Here is a 17,053-nt window from a genome sequence, read left to right as displayed (position 1 = left end):
GTCCATTGTATAATGTTGCTTGGAATATGTTCCTTGATTATGTCCCTTGATTAATGTTGCTTGGAATATACTCCTTGATTATGTCCCTTTTTAACTGACCCCAATATAACAAACCAATGCTTGTCCCTGTTTCACCCCAATGTCTGTCCACATGTCTGTCCCTGTTATACCCCATTGACTATCGATATGTCTGTCCTTGTTTTACCCCATTGACTATCGGTATTTCTGTCCTTGTTGTCAATGATGAAACCTTTGCTTGAGAAAACCCAACTTCTGGTGAAGTGATGAATAATATTTGTCATTGACCTCCCATGAACCATTTGTGTTTTGGGATTGTAGTCTTTAGGCAGAATTGGTAGTTATGGAAGAAGGTGGGTTGTCAGTGATAGTTATGGGGGAACTAAGACTCTTAAATGGCCTCCCCCTTTTTTTTTTTTTTTTTCCTGTCCATATGTCTATGATGAAAGTCCAATATATGAGATTGTACACCCAAATGATAATCATCACCTATTTGCCATTAGATTTCAATCAATACATTTTATGTTTGATTTGTTGAGACTTTTGGGCAGATTTGTGAATATTAATTATCATGTGTTGCTCATGTGCATTCATTCATCAATTCATGTTTTTGATTTCTTTCTTTTGGTTAATGACCCCTCCCTCTCTGGAAAACTTATGTCTTTGAGATTAAAATCTCTAATGAATTGATAAGTACTTTCTTGATATGATTGGCGTACAAGACTGAGCATACCACAAACGGACTAAAAAAATGAATTTGGAAAGGGGGAAAATCTAACAATTTTCTGCTATATGCTCGAATATTTAGTTATTTACGAGTATTTATCTTATATCCTAGCTCAAATTGCTAAGATTGTGAGAAAAGTCTAGCCAATTTTATGGATTAGTTGGTTGAGTTGGACCGGAACCCCAATGTTGAGTAGACTTGTTGTAGGAGGTATATACGTAGTACATAGGATGGCTGTCCATAGTTGAACCCTTTTGTTGAAAAGAAAGTTTATGGCATCCAAGAGGCGAGCGGTCACATTTTGAGAGAGAATTTGTATAGAGTAGGTATTTTTCTACGAAGTATATGTCATAGGCTTTTATGGTAGAATTAGTGATGTGAACATCTAGTAATGAAGTTAGTATTCCTCCTGCAGTGATATGGAGGTTTAAAAAGTTACTTTGTCAATGCTCCAACAATTGTTAACTGAAATAGATATTGATGTGTGTTTGTTCGATTGGCTGTAGATATGGATGCATGCCGATTAGAATTGTGTAGGTTTCCTTGGTCGTTAAGAGTTTTATAATGCTCTCAAGCTGGTAACAGCAGCACAGACTAAGCGAGAATTGAAACCTGAGATTGTGAGGTCAGCATTGCATGGACCAGCTTCAGCCAGGATCCCTCCTCCACAAATAAATCTACCTCCTGCCGCTACACCTCAAGCATCTTCTGTGCCTAGTTCACCTGTAATGTCGATGGGTTCTGGGATGCCTACAGCGTCACAAAATCTTGGTTATAGAGGGCCTTTACCACCTAACCAGAATATGCAGCAGCAATATTTTCCATCTCCAGGGAACCAATTGACGAGGTCTGCTCAAGGTCCGCCTTCTAGCTCTACTTTACATCCTATTCAAAGTGGTCATGGTCTTCAAAAATTCATTTCTCCAGACCTTGATTCTGTAGTTCTTTTTTTTTTTTTCCAGTTTTTTAAAGTGTAATATTACAAGTTATTGAAGAAACTATATGTGTTTTATGTATAGTATGATTATATATAAGTATTTGGTACAATTTAAGTGAAAAAAATGCAAAAAAAAAATTTTTTTTTTATTTTTTGGGGCATTTTTGGCACCGGTTTTGAAACTAAAGTTTTTTTTTTTTATATTTTTTTGGGCCATTTTTCACACCGGTTCACAGCAAGAATCGATGCGAAATCTTTTGGTTTTTGGCATCCCTCAAATGAGGACTGGTTCAAAACCGGTGCTAAATGGGGGTTTTGAACCGGTGCCCATTTGTATATTTCGCCTAGTGATATCCTAAGTAGGGTTTTGCAAAAAGATAAACATTAAAATTGCCGCAACATGAAATGAATCTTTTTATGAAAATATATATGAAAACCGATTAAAGATAGAATTTAGAGAAAGATAAATATTTTATAAATTAGATTTTATAAAATAAAATCACTTGAAGATCTTTTTCATAAATTAAAACTATCTTTTATAAAACTTCCGGTTTTACTTAGCTTGCCAAGCTTTATCACGTTTCTAATAGATCTCATGCATATTTATCCAATATATATTTACAGCAATTCTAATAAAAATAAACTTAACTTAAACCTTAACGAAAGTCTTCAAGTTTATCATCGGATTGTATCATCAATTTAGGGGGTGAAAAAAAGCAAAATTGTTTGGCGAACTCAATTCAAGGTAATGTATATCTAATTTCGCATTGTAATTGACACAATTTAATTTCTCAATTGAATCTTCAAATTAGGGTTAATGGTAAAAAAAAAATTGAAATTGGCCTAGGGGTTTCTGAAATTGGGGAATTTGGGGCAATTGTTCTGTATTATCCAATCTAGGGTTCATTACTCATTATTTGTTTATGTATATGCAGCAATTAATTGACTTCATCCATGTATAATTCCTCATGTCAATCAACTCATCCTATCTTCAAAATATTTATGCGGAATTCCCTCAAAAATTGTGAATGAGAAATGGAAGGTCAAAAGGGGGGAATATTCTTTGAATTACAGAGATGAGTAGATGGAGAAGAGTGAATGAGGGTGGATGAAGGAAGTTAGGCGGGAAATTAATGAGAAGGGAGATAGGTAGTTGAGTCCAGATTAAATTAGGGGCACATTCGTCATTTTAGGTGGTTTAATACTAAATGGTGGGCCCTACAATCGGAGATTCTAGCTGGAAAAGTTGTCAAGGTAGTGTTACTCAAACTTTTATGTTTTTGTGGTAGTTTTTTCAAAAAAAAGTTTTAAATGGTAGTTGCTCTCAAAACTCGTCATTTAAATGGTAGTTCTTCGGAAAATTTCCCTGTCTTGCTCCTGTTAGGAAGCTTCTCTCTGTGTTCATGTTAAAGATAACTACTTCTATTTCCAGTGTGGAACTCTTCTTCTATTCTCTTTATGTTTCCCTTATTTCTCTTTGGATCTTTATAGCCAGATTACTCTTCCACTCCCCGAGTCTGCTTCACCTGTGCTAGTTCAATACTTAGAGAAATCTCTTGAAGTTTGTTTTTCCATCATCATCAAAACTACTTCAAGTTCAACATATACTATATGCAATATATTGAGAACAATGCTTTGATAAGGAAAACCTTGGTATAAGATTGAAACACGAAGATAAGGAAATTTAAACTATATTATGTGAAGGTTGTAGCAACCGCATATACAATACAAAAATAAGTATGAGAATTATATGGTTAGAGTTGTATAGTGTATTGTGGTTATAAGTCATGCAAAACTTGCCTTGAACTTCAGCAAACAAGTACATGACAAAATTATTGAGCACAAAAGTAAACCTAAAAGTCAAATTAAACCAAATCCATAAGAATGTATGATCCCACGATAATAATAGGAATATTATTGAAACTTGAAAGTGGTTGAACAAGGATAACTCACCCCAATAGAGAGAGTTTTAATCTTGTAATAGATCTTTCAACCAACCAAATTACAATTTACATGCATGTATGAGCTTTAGCTAAGGTTGTCAAGTAGACTTGGTTTTTAATCACATTTTTAAAGACTCTAAAGTTAGACGCATCTCCCTTCTATAAACACTTGTAGGATTTATAATTGTAACAAACAATGGTGTCATCATCAAATTCTTTCCCAAATGCAATGGTTTCTTACACTCGCAACATCGATAACAATTTTAAGTCATGCAATCACGGTTGAAATGACCCTTATTCTCAAATTTTGGCTTTTGAGTGCACATCACTATTTATTTGACTTCCACTCTTCTTCGTTAATCAAGCCATGATCAATACTCTAAAACCTTCTTATAAGCCTATGATAAAGAGGTGACTATAGTAAAAACTTAAAAAAAAAAAAAATTGATTATCACGATTTGTTTGGATAGTAAAGTGGAAGTAAAAAATGGAAGAAAGGAGAGAAAGGAAGAGGTGAGATTAGACAAAATTACATTTTTCCTCAAAATCTTTTCAACACCAGAAAAGATTTGTTTTATTAATAAGGGAAGGAAAATGAATCCTTCTATTTCCTTTTTAATCCCTCCCTTTCTCTTTTCTTCCCTTCCAAATTTGCTCAATTCAAACAAAGTATTAGATCCATAGTTTAGACATACCATTAATATCTCTTTCTTGAAATCACATCCTGAGCAAAACAAGCCAGTTTTGTGACTTTGATAGTGAATACTGAATAGGTACCGACCCAACATGGAACCCTTAGATAGCTCCAAAAACGATTCATTTTGTTTCAATTAGCTAAGCTAGTTAGGATGAATCCGAGTCGTTCCTTGAAACAAACCTAATTATAAGCTAGTCTATTCACTCTTTGTATCGAAAGTATCAACACCGCTCTCTCGGATGCAAGATAACCTGTAACATCAAATAATTTTTCCACACTACGAGCGATTTCGTATACTTCGTATACACTTGTCAAGTCCGATAAACAATTCAATCCCAAAATATTGGTGAATATAAGGTGTGTTTAACCACAACTTTTGATAGCATTTAGCTTTTGAAATAGTATTGTTTAACAATAGTTTTTGGAGTAGTGATTGTTAAAGGCTACTAAATTTCCATTATTAAAATTATTTTACCTTTTCTAATAGCTAGTTTTTTTGTTGAACATTTTCACCAAACACAACTATTTTGACAGTTTTCTATAATATCTGCTTGTTGGCATCCAATATCTACTCACATCTAACTCGACTACAAGTAATTTTGTCGAACTCGTTAGTGGTGACAATTAGAGTCATTAGGTTGGGTTTGGCCGAATCTATCCAAGTTAGGTCTAGATTGAGTTTAATTCATGTTAAATCACCGTGTTTCATCTAGGCCGAAACCTAAATCAAATCACTTTCACATCAGATTGGATTTAATTAAATCGAGTCAGTTTTTAATAGCGCGCCAATAGCAAAGGCTAAAGTCACACATGGAAAAGTAGTAGTTGACCCGTTGAAGTAGAACACAACAAAAGACGGAATAAACCCCAACCATATAAATGTTTCCACTTTCACTTCCCTCTGCTTGGAAAGTTATTCGTCACTCAGCCATTAACACTTTCTCTCCAGTTTTTAATCCTGTGAGTTCTTTATTCCATTTTTTCGCCTTAATTCTTACTTTTTTTTTGTTTAGTTCTTCTGCAATTTCTAGTTTAATCTTGTTGATTGTTAAAATTATATTAATTTTGTTACAAATTTGTTGCTTTTAGGGCTAATTTTAGTTGTAATTATTAGGGTTGATTTTTAGAAAATGGATGGAGATGCGTTAACGGAGCAAGAAACTGCGCTTTATGATCGTCAAATTAGGGTATGGGGTGCTGATGCTCAACGAAGGTATACCCAAATTGATTATTATTTATATTTTTTTTTTTGAAAGATGATTATTATTAATATTAATGTTTATTTAGCTGTTATTTTATAAATTCATGATTATGATTGATTTTAATCTGCTTAACCATGTGCAATGTTTTGAACAAAATTTAACACTGAATATTAGTGGATTAACTTAAATGTTTTGTAAGAAATTTGTTCGAATTGTGTCTAATTTAACTCATGTTATACTTTTAGGAGATACCCACATGGATATGCATAGTGTTCTGGCAATTTTAAGTAAAGTTGCTTGTTTTTGTGCAAAATTTGATTGGTGTTAGCTATATTTGTTTGGAGTAGAAATATGCTTGTAAATATATTAATACATTGTTGGAGGGAGTGTGTTCGTATTGTCGAAGTTATCAGCAATTTACACATGAAGGACCTACTCATATGGTGTGATATGGATAATGCATTGTTTTCTGGTATTTCAAGTAAGATTGCGTGTTTTTGTGGAAAATTTGCTTGGCTTTATCCAAGTTTGTGAGGGATTAAAAGTTCTTACCAAAGGTCACAACTACATTTTTGTGATCTTCTAAAGATGGGTTCATTTTATTGGAGGAGGTAGTGTTTTTGTATTGTTGATAATGATTATTGGCAGTTTACACATAAATGCTTGTAAGTTTGATGATTGATTGGTTTTGTGTTGTAGGCTGAGTAAAGCGCATGTGCTGGTTGGTGGGATGAAGGGAACAGTTGCTGAGGTTTCTTTCTTATCCTTTGTGAAATTTTTCTTGATGCAAAAAACGAAGATGTTACAAACATTTTATATGCTGGTGTTTCTTTGAGTACATTGCAGGTCTGCAAGAACATAGTGTTAGCTGGTGTTGGAAGTCTTACATTAGTGGACGATAGTCCAGTAACGGAAGAAGCGCTGAATGCTAACTTCTTAATAACTCCAGACGAGAAGCTCTATGCAGGGCGCTCTATAGCAGAGGTTTGTTGTGACTCTTTGAAGGATTTCAACCCAATGGTTCACGTCTCTGTGGAAAAAGGTATGCAATTTGGGAAATACCTTATACCTTATTTATGTTCTCTATTTTATTCTGTTCAAGTTCTATAATTTATTTGTTGTTGGTTACTGTATTGGTTTTCATTGAACTTTGGAAAAGACACTTAGTTGTTAACTTTTGAAGTTTGGGACTAAATTTCTTTTGTAAAACAAGTGTTAGGGCCTGACTGCTTGCGACGGAGTTGTAGTAAGATATTGTTGTAGCTGTGTAGCAGGGCCTTTCTAAAAGATTAAGGAATGTAATTAAAGCAGAACTGTATAAATTATCAGTTTTAGTTTGACTGTTTAATGCGTGAAAAGTAATAATTTATATAGCCTTCTATTATTTGGCTTGTAAAAGAGGATAACAAGTTGGTTGAAGAACTAAAAAGTTTATTATTTTAGGTTAATTCCATCAGTTTTGAAGGGAAAACTAAATAGTCCAAATATAACTTGAGGATTTCCTTATTAAACAAACATAGTAAAACTTAGACGTCTAAAGTTTTCTGCACTTTAACAGAGTTTACCTCTTGAAATATAAGTTCTCAAAGACACACTGTTGGTCAATAATGTCAAATTTTTATTTTATAAGAGAGCCATAGCTTGCTGATTAGCCGTATTTGAAAAAAATGAGAAGCTGTTTTATTTGGACTCTGAATCATTAAAAGTTTTCATGATGGAAAGTTTACCTTTATTTTGTTTATCTATTAGTTTTAAGGATTATAGTCAAGCTTATACATCCAACTGTCCAAGCAAACTGTTGGACATGCATGTGAGAAGATATTGTCATCATAAAATTGGATAGTGTAGTGTATAGAGACACTTAGACTTTTAGTTAAAGCTATCTGCTTTTGACTAAGCCATGGCATGGACTGTTTTGTGACTTTTTTCAGCCAGAAAGCCTGACACTATTTTCAAGGTTGCTTCACTTGGTTCCTTGACCTCAAGTCTATGACAATTCAAACCAAGTAACAGAGCATGACAACATTTTGACACATGTTTCTGCTTGTATGAAAATTGTAAATGTGGCCACGGTATCTTGGTTTGACAGCATGATGTTGTGGTGATGACAACAAAAATGTTGGCCATAACTTTGACTTATTCATTATGAAAGGCATTATGAGAGAAAGGAGGGTTACATGTTTCTCAGGATTGAGGTGAGTAATGACAAGAGCAAGGTTGGTCACAACTTCGACTTGTTGATTAAGAAAGAATTGTGAGAGGAAGGAGGTTTACATGTTTCTCTGGAAGGAGGGGAATTTTTAGTGTGGCAATACAGGTTGAGTTGTGAGGCTGCATAAAGGTGGAACCTTTGACGACCATAATTACTCCCTTTGGTTTTATTAACTATTCCACTTTGGCTTTCACCTTTGCCAATACACAACTTTTAACCATTAATTTCTTTATCTAATTATTATTGAAATTATAAAATTGATGTTTTGAAAATATACACTGGGACAAATCTAATAACATGTGTTTTTATATAATTATGGAAAATTCTAGTCAATGCAAGACATGTGAATAGTTTAAAAGTCAAAGTGGAACAATTAATCAACAACAGAGGGAGTATTTTACTATTTTTGTGATGTTGCAGAACATTAAAGGAAGGGTTTAGTCATCTAAAGGATAATTTAGCAGGTGGACAGGTATCTGTTTTACTTTTCAGTATTGATTTCGCTTGGCATTAAGACTCCACCTTAAAACATTGGATTTAATTAGGGAAGAAAGAATGTCCTCTCTAAAGGTATGGTACAGAAGAGTTGCATCAATGGTCATTGCTAATTCTGCCGTGAGTCAAGGAAGTTAAAGAAGCTGTCAAGGACACAAGATAGGGTTCTCTTTAGCTCTTTCAGTATTAGGGAATTGGATAATATGGCTTTCTGAGAACAAGGTTTTGCTGATTTCTGCCTTCATATTCAGAAATTACTATAAGCAAGCTACACTAACTATCCAAACTAATTTATTTTTATCAACTATCATTTGTTATTTCCAAGTGATAAGTTTCTCTTCAGAGTTCCAATTGATATAGCCCATATAGGTTTTCTGGTGAGAAGGTTTATAATAAAGTTTTTACTTGCAGGTGACTTGTCAAGTCTCAGTACAGATTTTTTTGAGAAGTTTGATGTTATTATAGTCAGCAATTCCTCTCTAAGCACAAAGGTAGACTAGATATATTTCATTGTATAATTTGCCGTGTAGTTTGTAGCACCCTGAGATGTTCTGCACCTTCATGTAATATTGATGACACTTGACATACATTCTTCTTCCTGTTGATGCTCTCAAATTTCAGAAAGCAATTGATGAGAAATGCCGGAAGTTGTCGAAGCGCATTGCATTTTATTCAGTTGATTGCCGCGACTCTTGCGGTGAGATATTTGTTGATCTGCAGGACCATTCTTGTACAAAGGTTAGCTCTTGCTTTTTGGATTGCAAATGTAAATTTTGTCATTGCGTATTTACTCGTCATATTTAAAAGGGTCACTGTTATGAGTGTTATTTATGTTATGCAAACTGATTCGGCTGTAGTCAGACTAGCCTTATCTTGAGTGTGAAAATTTTGCCTATGCTGATGCTGTCCTAGTCCAACATTTTAGGCTCTGTTCTGTTCGGCTTATTTTTACTGTACTGGTCAGAAATGTTTTGATTAAGTCTGAACTTCTTTTGTTTTAACTTATCTTGAATTATTAGAGCTTATCTAGTCTATAAAAAGACAAATAAGTCAAACAAAACAGGGATTTAATGATAGTGATATTGTTGTTCTTGAGGAAGGGATCTTCTTCCACTTTCTTTATGTTGCTGTAATTGTCACTGTCATTAATAGGTATCAATATTGACAGGTTTGATTATTTTTCTCAGCATTAATTTTTTTTTTTATTTTTTTTTAAAATAATTTTTACTTATTGATGATTAAAGAAAATTTTGATTTAAATACTAGTACATTAGCAAGCGTGAAATCAGAAATGTGTGCAAGTAAATAAAAATAGAAGTATATTACCACCTCCATCCTGTAATTTTTTTTTAATAGGTTGTTGGTACAATCATATTAAGAAACTAGGTCAAATTTGATTGTAACAAACTATTCATCTACCTTTTTTTTCCCTTTCTTTTTCTCTAAGTAGTTGATGACTATTACATTATTAATTTATGTTCTCAAAGCTAAGAAGGGTATAAAAAATTCGTACAATTTTTGACAATCATAAAGGAACAATAAGCAAATATCTTTTTTTTTTTTAAAAAATTAATATCTGTATCTTTTTTTCTTCAATTTGCTGTAAGTGGTGTTATTCTTCATCCTTGCAGAAACAGGTTAATGAGACTGTTGAATGCTGCCTGCAGTATCCTAGTTTTGCGGTATGCTTCAATAACTATTCAGCTAAGCACTAGAAAATGTGGAATTGGGTTTCTTACCTTCTCCTTGCTCCAGCTCCAGGGTCAGAAATTTTGGTGTCATGAAATAATGTTGTAACTCATTATTAAGATGTCTCTTATGGCAGGAAGCGGTTGCAGTACCATGGAAGAATCTTCCTAAGCGAGTCTCCAAACTTTTCTTTGCCATGAGAGGTATGTAATTGTTTTTCTGTTTGTCTTCTACTTTGTGTTTTTATAGATACTGTCGCTGTTGTACCCATTCTTCATCATACACTCTGAATACTTAGATCTGTTATTGTTCATTGTTGTGATGTGTGGATTGGCTTTTTTGGCTGGCAATCTGTCATTGACTGGTTATGGACCGATATAGGCTTGCTGGTTTTGTTATTAGTGTTTAGTTGCTTTTAGGATCTAAATACTTTTTCCAGCATGCAACTTCTATTCGTTAAGAATATCTTTTGATTGTCAATGATACCTGGATTAGTACTCTTTAAGTGTGATTTCTTTAGGCATTAGTTTTTTGGAAGATAGTACTGTAGTAGTATATGTTTGTTTTGAAAATTTCTTCTCTATTATCTTCAAACACAAAACATTTTTCCCATTGAAGTTTCTCTATTTTGGGTGTAGGGTAAGTAATTTTTAATTTCTTACCTGGCATCAGCTCAGGCACAGCCTTTTTTCAGGTGGAAAGGGGGGCTAGGGTTTGACTTTCTTTGTCGTTGTCGAATTTTCTGTCATTTATCTTTTTGAGGTCTGGCTTCACCCTCTTACCAAATCCTGCCATACGGTCTTCAGCTGCTATGCTTCTTTCTTAATTGTTTATGCTACAATTGCTACTTTATGCTGTGGGAGTGCGGTTTACATTCCACACAAACATAGCTGTGGTTCCTTTCAGTTAATTTTATTTTTTTTACTGAAAAATTAGTATATTTTGGCTTTTTTTTTGGATTATATACGAGTTTAAGTAGATTAATCTTTAAATATATTTGAATGGCCTTCATTTTGGGGTTTGAAGGGAGGTGCAAAGGCCAATTTAGAATAGCTCTCACTTTGGCAGGACAATACAGCTAATGTTGTAGCATCTATTGCCTCCATGCTTAGATGAGGATAAAAAAGGCAAGTTTACTATTTTTAGGGCCATCTGTTCTTTACTTTACCTTAGCAAAGGAACAGATTATTCTTGAATCCTGACCTCCATTATCCAAGAGAGCTTTTTGACTTATAAATGACAATACTAGCAGATCCCGTTACTTCTAATACACTGCTAGAACTCAGGTTGCCTGAATTCATGAAAATATTCACTGACAATATTATTGGGTTGCCAAGCAAGTAGCAGTTTACCAGCTATCTTTAAGCCACTTGTGTTACTGCTCATGTATAAACACTTAATGGTCTGAAAAATCTATGTACAAGACACTTGCATATTTGATGTACAACCAGATACTTTCAATGAGTGCCATTGTTTGACACGTGATGAACGTCTGTTTCACCTGGAGTTCAGCAAGAGGATGTTTAAAGAAAATAAAGATTATGAACGAAGGGGATTTGTTGTCCTGGAACAAGGGGAATATCTTGTTTGTCCGAGCTCCTTCCCTCTGAACTGGTCTTGAAGCCTTAAGTTTTGATATGAGAATATCCAGAAAGTGGGGTGGTTACGGAGAATATTGGCGCTTTCTGTTGATGATAAGTTGCAGTATAGCTTGTGATGACTGGCATGGGTAGAGAGGGAGGGTAAGGATTGAAGAGGAGAGAGAAAATGGTATAGTTTATTTGTGATTTCCTTGGAAAGCATAATATTGGTTGTGCTTGAAGCCTTGAACTTTTCATTCTATTTTTTTAGGTTTCACGCCACATGTTTATGGCAAGCAGATTTTTTTCTATTCAACAACCCAGTAAAAGAATGCCAAATAAGTAGTTAATAGGCTTAGGTTTCATATGTTTGGCAGCTATTCCAATCATTATTAGCTGCACGTGTTTTTGAACCACCCACCACCCCCCCCCCCCCCCCTTACCCACACCCACCCTCCTGGATAAAGACCATTCTTTAGCTCCCTCATACCCTTCTCTGCTGACAAGGTTGATATTGGAGATGGACACCTGGAGATGTGTAATTTACATCTGAGGTCGACTAATCTTGTCAGATGTACTTAAATGTGGAATCATGCTGTCGAAATGTGGGCTTTTGACTGCGAGACAGCGTCTATGAGACAGAAGAGGCTGGGAAACCCTTGACAGGAGATAAGTAAGTGGATGAATGTATCTTTTGTGACTTAAAAGATCCTTTCATTTAAGAGATGGCTGGGGAGGAGGTGCTCTCAAATCTCAACTGATTTGAGGGTTTATCTACACTTGGAGCCAACCATATACAAGGGTACCGTGTGTTAAGTGAAAAAAGAACTAAAAATTGTGAAAGTCATCCTTTTCTTCATTTTCTTTTTGGGCACAGGTGATTAGTATTAGACGTCTGTAGTTGAAAGTGAATATACCTGGACTCGGAGACAAGCCAAAACTGAGCTGCCATTTCTGAAAAAGTACTAAAATCTGTCGATGTGTCTCCTCAAGACTTTGTGGCTGTGTGCAAGTATTGGTTTGTTACTGTCATATGTATGTCCATGAATTGTTTGAGACTATTGAATGTTTTAATTGAAATGATAAAACAGATAAAAGGCTTTGAGGTGTTTGAGCTATTTTGATTTCTTGGAAATATTTTGTCAATGAATTTTTTTAAGGTGGGGAATACATAGGTCTCTTCTCAAGCAAAATTATGAATTGTTTGAGGGCTGTTTTCATTGCCAAGAAAACAAATAAAATCTGAAGGCCTTCAGCCTTTTTGCTTTCTCCGTAGGATTTATATAAATTGAAATATTAAAGAGCTTCCTTGATCCAAACACATCCTCGACGACTTTCTACTATTATTCCCATCTTTATCCGCCAAACGAAGATTGTAGCTTATTTACTCTTTGCCACTTTGAGACGTAGAGGTTTCCTGATATCTATAATCTTTTTCCATTTTTATCTACTGGTCAGTCATAGAAAAGTTCGAGGAGTCAGAGGCACGTACTTCTGGTGAAATCTCACTTGCTGATCTTCCTAATGTCCTGAAGCTAAGGAAGGAACTCTGTGAAGCACAGGTATGCTAGAAGTCTTATTTACTTGTAATGATCTGCCAATTTGTAATATTAACTTCTTCTATCTGTTACAGTTGTTCAATGAATCTCAAATTCCCGATTCCCTCCTCTCTAGATTACTGCTGGGTAAATTAGAGTTCCCTCCAGTTTGTGCCATTATTGGCGGGATTCTTGGACAGGTAACTAAAAAAATCATTCTTCTTTCGACTGTTTTAGTTGATCATCAGTTATAATTATAATTTCTAATTATTCTTCTATAATTTGGCATTCCAATCTTAGGAAGTCATTAAAGCTATATCATGCAAAGGAGAGCCAATCAAGAATTTCTTCTACTTCGATGCCATGGATGGTAAAGGTGTAATTGAGGATATATCGAATCCCAATTCTGCTAGTTGAGTAGTCAACATAAAGTTTTTCTGTAACTTAAAGCACGTCATATGGTATTAGGGTGGTTTTGTTTTCCTCCAATTTTAGTAGATTGGATGATGCTTTAGGGAAATAGCACAGATTAGTGCAGAAAATGCGGCTTCATTCCTTGCTCCGAATATCAGCTGGAAAACTTCACACCTTGATGTTGAAGTGGGTGAAAATGAGCCTTGCATTTCTCGTAGGATCTAACTGTATGATTATTTTCTGAGGATGGTAAGTGTTCTTCCGGGTGAAGACGGTTAGTGTTTTTTGCGCAATTGCTGCGTCTAATATTTACCAATGTGATTAATGTGATTTAGGCAATGTGATTAACTTATTTTTGTTTAACTTAAATTTTGCCGAACCTTTGCAAAACTGGATTCATGTTTTGTTGAACTTAATCTTGTTGAAAGTGTGCTACGTCTATCTTTTTATTATACCTTAACTTATTTTCTGCTGAAATACATATACATATCTTAAGGAGAACAAAGCTTAAATCTGTCAAAGTAGATCTGTCTGATATATATTATTAGACATTATTATTTTAAATTAATCTATTGCTGTAAAATGTCAATGAAATTACTCGTTAATCTAACAAAATTGTTTTAGAATGTCTTATATCGAGGGATAACCTATTAGAGCATCGTTAATGGCTAGCTACTAGCTAGGCTCATCAAATAAGTTCCATTGGTCAAGACTCAAGAGCCTTTAATATACCATTTAAACACTAATGATTAAGCTAGTAGCTTGGAACCTCTACAAATTACGACTAAATTTTTATCTACATCATTGTGATGCTCCTAGCAATTCTAATTTGGTTATTTTGAAGTTGAAATTATAACTTAATTTGTTTAGTGGTGGTTATTATATTAGAATTGATGATTTCCTTGACCATAAGTTTGAAAAAGTTCTTTCAAGAGGACACCAGTTTTCCTCTTCCAACTTAATTTGTTTAGTGGTGGTTATTATATTAGAATTGATGGTTATTTTGAAGTTGAAATTATAACTTAGCAACTGAAATCATCATGTGCAACCCTAATGAGTTCTTCACAACATGTTCGATCTATCTAGGTTAAAGTGCAACTAATTTACATAGTGTCATCCTTGTAACTCGAAATGAGTGGACTAGAAATAATGTTACTACATCTATCTCTTATTATTTGCAACAAAGAGTATTATTTGTAAGACAAAAAATTATTTTGTTTTCAATAATAAGAAATGGAGATAGTATAAAGATATAATCTACTATTGCTACTCATTTCAAAATTCCACAAGGTCATATATTAAAATTTCACCAACAATTTTTAACTAAAATTATTGATTGAAATAAAGTCACCAGCCAGGGCAGCTACCTAAGCTGATGCGAAGTATTGTGCAAATGAGGACTATCACATACTTTGTATATTACTTCATATTTTCAAAAGAAAAAGGGAGAAATAATTACTCTATCATTGAACAGTTGTATAAATAAATCCAACAAATTGGACTACATAGCTGGGACGTTAAAGATCTTATAACAGCATGCCGTTGGACATTTAAAGAGAAGTAAATGACAACAAATTTTTGAAAATCAAACTTATGATAAGATTGCATTCAAAATAATTTCTATAAAAAAGGTATAAATTAAGAACGTGGGAGGTTAATTATAAATTCCATAAAACACCAAATTATAAATCCCATATGATAATGGGAGAAAATACAAGTGAAAAAGAAGAGAAAAAACCCATAAAATCATCCGCAAAACTCTTGCAAAAATGGAAAACCCTTGAAAAAGAATTTCAAAATTTCATACAAACATCCTCAATAACTGAAAAATGTAACACTTTTGATAACCTAGTAGAATTTGATAGTTCTCCAAGAAATCTAATGACTGCCCTTCAACAACACCCTACAACAACAACAAGAAATGAGAGATCATTGTCATTTTCATATTGTTCCCCAGCGTCTATTATTTCAGGAAGTAGTGGTGAAGTTTGGAGGGTTAGAGACAATGAATTGGCTATAGAGGAGGTCATTAGAAGGGATCGAAAGCTCGGGTTTGAGACCGGGAGGCTTAGAGGGAGGCGGCTTTTTGAGGATGATAGTGATTTGAGTTATGATGGTGAAGATGTTCATAGTGTTTGTGATGAGATTAGTGAAGTGAAGGAAGTGAATGAGGAGTTTAGGGAAGTTGGTGACGTTAAAAGTCATGGAATTGGTAAGTTAATGTTGATTATTGTTGGTTTATTTGTGTTTGTTTTAGTTTGTTTTGTATTTTTGGGTAGATTTGATGAGCATGTCAGTGAAGTGAAGATGGTTGTAATCCCAACTTGATTTTTATACTCATAATACTGTTTCTTAGAGTAGAGTAAATTAAATCTTGTATTTTGACCTAATTTTATCATATTTAATTTATGATTGTTTGAAGAACCCTGGCCTTTTGAATTTTTCTAGGGTTTGTGTTTGGAAACTAGGGATAATTAAGAGCTACTAGCACGTTTATATGCTGTGAATAATTTGATTTTGATCCATATATTATTTATTTTTATACATTGTAGGCTAATTTAATCTATTTTGGAACTATTTTGATGTATATGCTTGATTGTTTTGTAGAGCACACTTAAAAAAGTCGTCTTTCATCTATAAAGTGGTAGGTGAATTTGGACTAGATTAACTTGTAAGACATTATGTCTAGTAGAAATGTTCATTTTATCGTAGTTTATTCGAGATGCATGCTATTGAATCATTTTGAAACATTTAGAAGATTAAGTTTTAGATTTAGATTTTATGTTGACATCAATATTTGAAAAATTGACTAAAGTAGTTGATTATATGACGAGTCATTTGGTCAAAACTAGCAAGTCGTTTAATCAGCCAAAATTGGTTAATGACTTTTGTTTATACGTAGTAAATAAAAATAAAGATTATTTAAATATAAATATCAGCCTTTTAGGTCCTTATTTTGAACTAATATTTTAAAGTAATTAACTTCTCAATACGAGTCATCATTTTCATGACTTAAAATTTATATTTAAAGTGTTTGCCAAACAAATTTTATAAAAGAAAATGTTAAATGTAGCCCTTAAAAGCTAACAAAAGAAAATATTGAGAATAACTAAACAATAATTATATGAGTACTAATATATACGTGTTTTTTGTCATATATTCTCAAATTTACACCACTTTAAGAAGTATACTTAATGTTTTTAGAGTCAAGCTACATATAGCATTGTCATTTTTATATACACCATATCAGGCATGAGATTTTCATTGTCTTATACGAAGTACATTCAAAACGTGTTAATCTTTAAAAAGAATACTTTTTGATGTACTTTTCTAAAACACATGTTTTTATAGGAGTGCCCTTCTTTAACGTATGTAAGGTCATCTCACATCTCTTCACTCTTCCTTATATGGTATGACCGTATGACTGTATGAGTATTTACTTTCTGCCCAATTCCTAACCTTTTGTATATTACTGCCGAATTAAGTGGGTGCCCGATTCACTAAAAACACGGCCAATAAATCGAACTTTATTTTGCAACTTTCTAATAATTTTATTTTTTATTTAGGAAGAACTTTCAATAATAGTGTTGAATAAGTCTTC

General features: G+C 33.6%; 1 protein-coding gene across 1 annotated transcript; it reads left to right on the top strand.

Moving 5' to 3' along the window:
• Positions 1-5,171: 5,171 nt before the first annotated feature.
• Positions 5,172-13,863, top strand: LOC110710154 (SUMO-activating enzyme subunit 1B-1-like). Its single transcript, XM_021888415.1, has 11 exons — positions 5,172-5,282; positions 5,437-5,535; positions 6,224-6,275; positions 6,371-6,566; positions 8,643-8,722; positions 8,853-8,969; positions 9,863-9,913; positions 10,057-10,123; positions 12,959-13,062; positions 13,134-13,238; positions 13,339-13,863. Exons 2-11 carry the CDS (start codon positions 5,453-5,455, stop codon positions 13,453-13,455), a joined length of 972 nt encoding a protein of 323 aa, XP_021744107.1. The 5' UTR covers positions 5,172-5,282; positions 5,437-5,452; the 3' UTR covers positions 13,456-13,863.
• The last annotated feature ends 3,190 nt before the right edge of the window (positions 13,864-17,053 follow it).

The sequence above is a fragment of the Chenopodium quinoa genome, unplaced genomic scaffold (assembly GCF_001683475.1).
Source record: "Chenopodium quinoa cultivar QQ74 unplaced genomic scaffold, ASM168347v1, whole genome shotgun sequence".
Taxonomy (NCBI): Eukaryota; Viridiplantae; Streptophyta; class Magnoliopsida; order Caryophyllales; family Amaranthaceae; genus Chenopodium; species Chenopodium quinoa.
The sequence above is the reverse complement of the archived record's forward strand: the minus strand, read 5'-3'. Positions and strand labels throughout refer to the sequence as shown.

Coding starts and splice junctions, on each gene's coding strand:
- LOC110710154 (XM_021888415.1), top strand. CDS start 5,453: ATGGATGGAGATGCGTTAACGGAGCAAGAAACTGCGCTTTATGATCGT. Junction 5,536..6,223: donor GGTGCTGATGCTCAACGAAG/GTATACCCAAAT, acceptor TTTGTGTTGTAG/GCTGAGTAAAGCGCATGTGC. Junction 13,239..13,338: donor TTGGCGGGATTCTTGGACAG/GTAACTAAAAAA, acceptor TTCCAATCTTAG/GAAGTCATTAAAGCTATATC.